General features: G+C 42.5%; 1 protein-coding gene across 1 annotated transcript; it reads right to left on the bottom strand.

Annotated features, from left to right (window-relative positions):
* Nucleotides 1-484: 484 nt before the first annotated feature.
* Nucleotides 485-6,409, bottom strand: PCYB_071380 (endonuclease/exonuclease/phosphatase domain containing protein; the record flags this gene model as incomplete). Its single annotated transcript, XM_004221535.1, has 2 exons — nucleotides 485-5,744; nucleotides 5,814-6,409. 2 exons carry the CDS (start codon nucleotides 6,407-6,409, stop codon nucleotides 485-487), a joined length of 5,856 nt encoding a protein of 1,951 aa, XP_004221583.1.
* Between the last annotated feature and the right edge of the window lie 2,057 nt (nucleotides 6,410-8,466).

Raw genomic sequence — 8,466 nt, 5'->3', positions numbered from 1 at the left:
AAAAAAAAAAAAAAAAGCACAATTTGCAAACTTAATAATATTTAATTTGAACCAACTGGCAGGTGGGATGTTCACCCGCAATGCAGCATCAATGAAGCTACACAGCATGTATTGAAAATGGGACTAGCCAAAAAAAAAAAATAAATAAATAAAAATGAAGATGATGGAGTGATGAGAAGCGCGAAATGAAGCGAATTAATGAGGTATAAATTAAATTTAATTTAACGCATATGGGGAAAAAGGCACCCCGCATACGACGGGATTGAGTTACACAGGTAGGGACACATAGAAGGGGGAGAGATAGAAAAAAAAAAAGGAAACATCAACGTCGACATCAACACTAAATCTAACATATCATAGCATAAAAAACGTGCTCACGAAAGGCGCAAACGTCAAGCGCCTCAGCGCAACTGCTCATGGGAATGCCTCTACAAAGAAGAGTCGCAGCTAGCTAAGAAGACGCCATGACATATATCACCACCCTCTAGCTGTTCCGAACAAACTTGTGATTCTTTTTTAGTCTCAAATCTATCTTAATAGCATAATGGTCAGACATTGTCACAAAATGGACATTCTTTATTTTCATACAAAAGGAGTAACAGCAATTGAAGTTTTTGTAATTCCTGTGCGTGTGGACCATGACGGAGGGTTCGTTAAAAAGTATCTTGGCACTCTTAATATAGTAATGCTTCAAAATTTTTAGGTCGTTATATTTTTTTTGATTGAGAGCTTCTTCGTATCGCTTCCCCTTTGCCTGATGGTCATCCTTTCTGTCTCTTCCGTTGCGTGTCACGTTGAAGGCATCGTTCTGCGTGTTCCAAACGGAATTGGAGCACTTCTGACTTTCGCGATTAGCACCAACTGGATCAAAGGACACGTTCGATCGATTTGGGGCTTTTCCCCCACCCATCAATAGTTGTTCATCGTCACGCATTTTAGTTATGTGTACACTTGGCTGGGATTTAACCGCACCCGTCTTGTACGTCTCATCCGCCTTTTCAGCTGCAATTGGCTTGCCATTTTGGCCAGCTTTCCCTTTTTCAGCCGTGCCGTTCTTTCCCTTCCTGGCACCCTTTCCCTTGTTGTAACTGATGGGAGGAAAGAAAATATAATCGCACCTCAGTCCGTTACACCTGGAATGGGGTCCGATGACATTCAGCGGGTTTAAGGGGTCCCACGTAAATTCATCACTAGAAATGTTTTCTTCGCTTTTCAATTTAAAAAAGTTTTTATTTTTTGTATTAGGGTTCATTTTGTTGTGAAACTGTCCCTGGTTGGATTCTCCTTCGTCTACCCGACTGTACTCATATGTACATTTTTTATTTTTAGACGAATTTCGATTGGGACTGACACAGTTGTGGTCATCGAAGTGGATTCTGCCTTCATTGCTATTCTCCACCAAGTGATGTCTATCCTTTTCCTCTTTCTGCCTTCTTTTAAAAATGAAATCTTTTTTGCTTTTTGGGTAATTTTCTGGATCCTCCTCCCAAGTTGGTGCCTTTTCCCGATTATAATTTTTACTTCTTTGGTTCCTTTCCTTTTTTAACAACGGAGCACACTCACACATTTTTATAAAATCCTCTGTCAGTTTTATGCTACTGAAGGATTTTGTGGGATCCGAATTATCCTGGACGAAGGAGCATTTGTTGTGAACCTGTTGAGGATCACTTTTCTGTTCCTCCTCCATTAGCACAAGTTTCTTTTCTTCACTTAGACTGCCCTTTACATTCTTTGCACATATACGAAACTTCTGTTTTAATTTGTTTGTCGTTTTAAATTTTAATTTTTTAATGAAATAAAAGATGTCTTTTTTCAGCGCTTCTTGGGTTCTACTACTGTACCATTTTTTGGTGAAGTGTAAAAACTTGCCGCTCTTATTTTTCCCTTTCTCATTTATCACTTCGTTTTTTAGTGACTCGGTTACGTCACTTCTGGGTGAGTGATCTTCCACTGGGGCTGCCTCTCCTTTGCAGTTGTTTTCCTTCTCGGTGTGCTCCCTTTCGTTGAGGGAAGTAATGACATGATGATTTTTTTCGGTCTTTCGCTTGACGTCTTCTAGGGTACGTGAGTTGCCCTCTTCCCTCTCCTGCTTCGCATTTGGCGAATCGCCCTGTTCACCCTTCAAGGACGTCTTCCTTTCAACCCCTCCATCATGGTGCCTCTCATAATTCCTCAGAATGTTATAAAAGAGTTTCTTTTTCATTTGTTTTATTTTCTTGGCTGGCTTGCTAATCTTCTTCTTCTTTTCGTTCATATTGATATTGGCGGTTTCTTCAGTGGGGTATGTACCTGTGTATGGTAAGCTCTCCATCTTATCGTTGCAACTGTTTCTATTTGTGCCGTTCTTGCCGCTCGCATCTGTAACATACCAGTCATTGCCGTCCCTTCTTGTGCCCACTTCACTCAGCAACGAGTCTTCCTCGTGGGTGTCCCCTCTCCCCGACAATTCCTCTTTCAAAAAAGTGCTACAAAGGTTTTGTATCTTCAATTTGTCTTCACAGTTCTCATCCACATTGTGTACTTTTCCCTTATGACCATTTAACTGATTTTTATATAAAGTGGTTATCCCACTTAGCTTGGAGTCTTTTTCTCTGTGCATTTGAGCATGGGTCGAGGTGTCATCATCCTTCCCATTCGACATATATACCTGGGCAGTCTCTTTAGGATGAAACAGAGGAGTCCTTTCGTCTCCTCTGCGTTTTACTCCCATTTCTGGAGGTGGTACAAAGTGTGTCATAATTCTGTCTTCTCCTTTTGTGCAGTTTTTATCAGTCAGTTGGTTACTTCCCGAAATGTGAAGTTCTTTTATCGTCTCTGGTGCCTTTTCCGTTGTGCCTCCATTTGTGAATCCTTCTTCTGTCATGCAGTTGATTACCTCAATGGGCTCCTCCTCTATTGGAACCCCCACTTCGACCCTTTCCTGTAGATCATTCCTTGACGCATTCGAACTTCGGTCACTGAACCAGTTGGCCTCCTCCTCATCATCATAGAGATCCGTATACGAGTGATTGCTCTCACTTGATATGTCACTGGAGAATAAATTTTGGTCGCTGTTATAATGGTGCTGTACATTTGTTACGGCATGGTATTCTCCCTCGTCTTCCTCCCTGTGGATCTCCAATTTCTCTCCATCGTTCTTGCTGCGTAGAGTGCATTTCGGGGTTACAGTGGTATTGCCTATTTTGTCTTCCTTTTTGAACACATCACAGGTGGAGCAACTTTCCATATTCCTTTGTCTCTCCTTTTGTCCCCTTTGTCTCTCCTTTTCTCCCCTTTGTATCTCCTTTTCTCCCCCTTGTCTCTCTTTTTTCTCCCCTTTGTCTCCCTTATCTGTGCAGCAGTTGGGGCCATGTTTATGCCACATGGGGGGGTTAAAAAGGTCATCTTGTGTTTTGTCCACGTGGAGGATACTTTCAAACAGATCGTGGTCTCCTTCCTGATGATTTACCACATCACCTCCCCTACTACTCAGGAGAGACATCTGTCTATAATGCCTTTCGTCAATGAGCATGTGTGCTTCCCCCTTTAGCTCTGGAATTACATCCGAAGGGTTATCCTTGCCACTGGCAGTGCTCGAATTGGGGATAATATCACAGTGAAGAATGTCGCCCCTTTGTGAAGGGCCCATACTGTTAACTCTTTTATGCGTGTGGTTTTTGCAACTGGGTGGAATCTGCTTGACATGGGGAAGATGCTCTTTTTGGTGACATCCTCTGGTGCGCCCTTTTCTATGATGACGCTTCACTCTCTTGTAGCTCGGGGTAAGAAATGGAAATTTTCTTCTACAGATCATCTTTGAAACCGTTCTTGCCACTTGCTTACTAGGAATGAGCAACCGCTTAGAGGGCACATCCGTCACTGCACGTCTCCTACTACGCGCAGTCATCGTATGGGAAACGCATCCGGAGTATCTGCTTTGCAGACCATTCCTAAATTGCATATTTTTATTTAGCGCACCATTATTTAGTGCGCAATTCATTTTGTCCATTTCGCTTGCGTGATTCTTCAAACTGGCGCTTTTTATACAAACCGATGGGTAGCATTCTACGGAGTTGTCACCCACGTTCCATTTTTCCCTTTCCTTTGTATACCCCTCATTATGATACATGCAATCATAATGTTCTATATTTGTGCAAAAGCTACAAAGAGTTTTCCCTGAGTTGGAGTAAACTATACTGTCGTTATTTTCCGAGCAGTTAAAACTGGGGAAAACGCGCAAGGAACTTCTGCTACCTAGTTCATCATTTTTTGTGTCCACTTTATTATCCAAGGGTGGCCTCTCATGGTAGATACTTTTTTGTGTATTCACCGAATGGTTACTGTAAGCGTTATCCTTATTGGTGATGCCGCTGATTGGATTCTCTTTACGTTTATTTTTGACTCCCTTTTGGCCATTACGCCTGGGGTGATTTTCTTCCGTTTCTGCTCTTTCTCTTCTTTCTTCCGTTTCTTCTCTTTCTCTTCTTTCTTCCATTTCTTCCATTTCTTCCCTTTCTGCCTTTTTGGCCTCCTTTTTGACCAGGTCTTCGGGGGTGCTACCAACCCTGGGGAATAAATGACTGAGTGAGTGGCAACTGTTGGGGGAAATTGTACGCGGCTTTTTTTTCTGCAGCCGTGGTAATGCCTTTCCTATGAGTTGTTTTGTTTTCTTCTTTTTGACATTCCTAGCATAAAGCCAAGCGTCTTTCCATCCTCTTTTAATGAAGGAGGAATAATTATTTGGACACAAATTGGGAGCAGCATTCAGATCTCCAATAATTATTGGGATGGTATTTCTTTTCTCAGCATTTCTAGCTATTTCCATAATTTGCTTAATTTCGAAGTCTCGAACCCGTTCGATATATTTAGATTCTGTGTCTGCGGCACCGCTAGCTAGATGCATATTGACCAAAGTAATGTAACTAAAAAAGGGGACATCAATGACGACTTCTAGGAATCCTTTTGTCCCAAATAAATGTTCCAGATAAGTTACGTGCTTGAATCCGTGAAAAAAGGAGTAGATAATGGGGTACTTGCTAAATACGAGTAATCCGTGGTGAAGGGCAAAATATTTCTTTTTTCTGCAACGCGGTTCCTTTTTGTTTCCTACGTTCGGGGTGTTGGTGCTTGTTCCGGTTCGCTTGCCATTTTCGTAACTGTTAGCAGTTCTGTCACTTGGGCCGTCTCTACCACTTGCGCCGTTTCTACCACTTGGGCTGTCATTGCCGTCCTGGGGACTGTCCTCATCGAATTCATCTTCCCTTGCGACATTCACGTCGCTAAATTTTTCCTTAAAGACGTCACTGCAATAATTGTCCCTCGCACAGAATGGATAGTTGGCCGTCAGGTGGTTCTTTAAATACTCCACGTGCTTCTCATCATATACTTCCTGCAACGCTATGATGTCTGCATTGGTTTTTTTTAAAGCAAAGGGAATGTGCAGCAATCGGTTGGAAATAAATGGTGGGTTCTGATAGATGCAAACACCGCATATTTTGTATTCCAGCAACCCCGTGTTGAATGACATGAACGAAAGATTTTTTAGCAATTTGTTCATGATTCGGAGGTTCTTTTCATCCTTTTCGTCTTTCCCGGTTTGGTCATTCCGTTGACCGCTACCTCCACCGCTGCCCCTGCAGTTTCTGCTGATGTGGGTTTCCATGCCACCACTGCAGTCCACTTCGGATTTACTTGCTTCCTCCTTGATGTTCTTTTTGATGTTATTTTGGTTATCCTCGTTATTTACCCTGTCCTCTTCGCAGCTCCTTCGTGAGGCAGTATGAGTCATGTTGATATTTGGCCGATCCTCCCCTGCACAATTGTGACCAGCTAACTTGTTCTTGCCTTCGTCCACTGAGTCGACCTTGACTCCTTCACCCTCTCCTTTATTACCATTTCCGTCTCCTTGATTTGAATCGTTCTGCATATCTGTAGCACCATTTTTAACACCATCTGCTTCCGATTTGATCTCCTTTCCTTTTGCCTCCTCACATGCATCGTCTGCATCGTTTGGCTCTCCCTTTTGTTCGTCACTCTCTTCAGCGATAACGTCAGGTGGGTCGGCCTTTTGTTTCCCCCCCTGACCATTTCTCTTACCATCTTCGTCCTTCTTCTTATCATCCTCATCATTTTCCTCGTCATTTTCGTCTTCGCCATTCTCATCACCATCCTTATCACCATCCTCATCCCCATCATCATCGCTATCGTTATTGTTGTTGCCGTCGCCGTTGTGCCTATCCCCGTTGCTACTGCCGCTGCGGTTATCACCATTTCTGTTTCCGTTTCTCCTGCTGCCAGTTTCCTCCTTGTTGTCATTATCGTTGTCGTTTTCTTTTTCGTTCTCTTTTACGTTTTCCTCATTTTGGTCATCCCCCTTGTGGTTGCCGCATGTTCGACGGGGGCTATTCGGCTTGTCCCCATTTTGGGTCATGCGCGTTTGTTCTTCGCTCCGTTTTGTAGAAGACTTCTCCCTGCCATTAGTTTTATCTACCAACTTCTTAACTGCTGCACGTTTTTTTTTTCTACCTGCGTTTATGTTAACTTTGTGGGTTTTATCTGGATGCTTTGGATATTCCCCCTGGGGTTCATCACCACGGTGGTTAGTGCTACTTTTGGTGAATCGCAATTTTGTGCGGTTTCGATTGTCTCTTTCCCTCGCTCGGTTGGGATTATTTACACCGCCCTTTTTTTCGCGGTTTCCGTTTTTCTCCCTCCTGTCAGTTCCTACAGAAGAGAAGTCTTTGCTTCTTCCTGGATCCTCCCGCAACCAACACAACTTAGAGAAAAAAACGGACAGTCCCGCTTCCCACGTATGTGCTAAGTAGCTACATAGACCATGCGAGTGCCTAATTGTATACACATTCGCGAAACGTATATAAATTTCAAAAAATAAACTAATCGAACCATTCACTTGAGCAAGAGAGGTATTTAAAAGGCAACACATGAAGAAGAAGATCTCTCCAACGATTAGATAAAAAACGAGAGACTTCCTTTTATGAGTAATTATTATGTGTAACGTTCCCCTTAATGATGGAACCTCTTTTAAGAACAAGCTCTTTCCCTTTTGCTCTATGAATAAAATGACATTTATTTTCTACCTTCCTATGAATATATAAACGTGGGTCGCTATTTGGTACATTTTTCTGATGCGATGACATGGTCTCATTTTTTAAAAATGCACATACAACGGTTAGAGGATATTTCAAATTGGTATCCTCGTTCCGTTCTATACATAAATGAAGGGTGAGGTTAATTTTCTCTCGTTTACGTATTTTTGCTTGTTGTGAAAAAATAATTCCGGAAGAATGATGCTTTTCTTGCCGAACGAGTTTATCCCTTTTTTGCTCTCCTTCTGTTATTTTATTCCCTCTGCCCATGACCCGGCTGCATACCCCACTGGTACAGTCTTCACTGATCACTTTTTTTTTGTAACTACGGGGAGGCTCATCTATGTTGGGATGAACAATTCTGCCTTTGCAATCCTCATAACTTAAATTGCGTATATCTGTGGGGTCCGCAACGTCAAGAAGCTTACAAAGACACAGTACATACTTTTTGATGCAATGGAGTAAAAAATTCCTCATGCGATTTTTTACTTCTGACAGTGCGTGCAAGACGAGTCGGTCAATCAGTCGATCAATCAGTCGATCAATCAGTCGGCCAATCAGTCGTTCTATAAGCCAATCTAGCAAGACGAGGCGTAGTAACTGCTCTACTGATGCGTGAGTTGCCTGCTCCAGTCGCAGGTGTTGTCGATTGTGCGTCCCAAGAGGGGGACTGTCTTCCAACGCAGAATCGAACAAGCGTTTTTTTTTCAAACCGTTATGTGGGCACAGGCTAAAAGGGGAGGCTTTCCCCCGGGGAGCAGCAGCAGAGGTAATTTCCCCACCCCGTTTGGGGTTCCCCTGACGCGTGTGATCATACGTGCATGGCGAATGCTTCCGAACACAGACCTTCATCATTCGTGGGCCTATTTCTTCATTTTTCGCATCCCTTCTTGTGTCTACACATGATCAAGTGCTACAATGCGTGTGCTGTGTATACACATACATGTGCATGCATGCATATATTGCTGCTCTGTTTGGTTCGACTATAGCTCGTTTCATTTTATTACACTTCGCTTTATCATTTTGGTTTACCCGATGATACAAGGCAATGCAAGTGCTATGTTCGATGGGTAAGCGGCACAACGATGGGGCTGGGCAAACACACAAAAACAAATGGACCGAAAATGGACCACAAAAGGGGGGAATTTTATAATGGAAAATACGGGAGAAATGGAAAAAACGGGGGAGTAAATACCCAAAAAAAACAAAAAAAAAAAAACAACCCAAAATAGGCGTAACTGTCACATGTAAGCAAATTCGTAATGGGAGATGTACTCGAAAAAAAAGTAATAAATTAAAAAAGAGGAACATCGCAGAAAGTTAATATTAGCTCACTGCTCCCTTGCTATTGTATTTTTTTTTTTTTTTTTTTATTTTTTTT

This window comes from Plasmodium cynomolgi, chromosome 7 (genome assembly GCF_000321355.1).
Source record: "Plasmodium cynomolgi strain B DNA, chromosome 7, whole genome shotgun sequence".
NCBI lineage: Eukaryota > Apicomplexa > Aconoidasida > Haemosporida > Plasmodiidae > Plasmodium > Plasmodium cynomolgi.
This window is presented reverse-complemented; position numbering and strand designations above follow the sequence as displayed.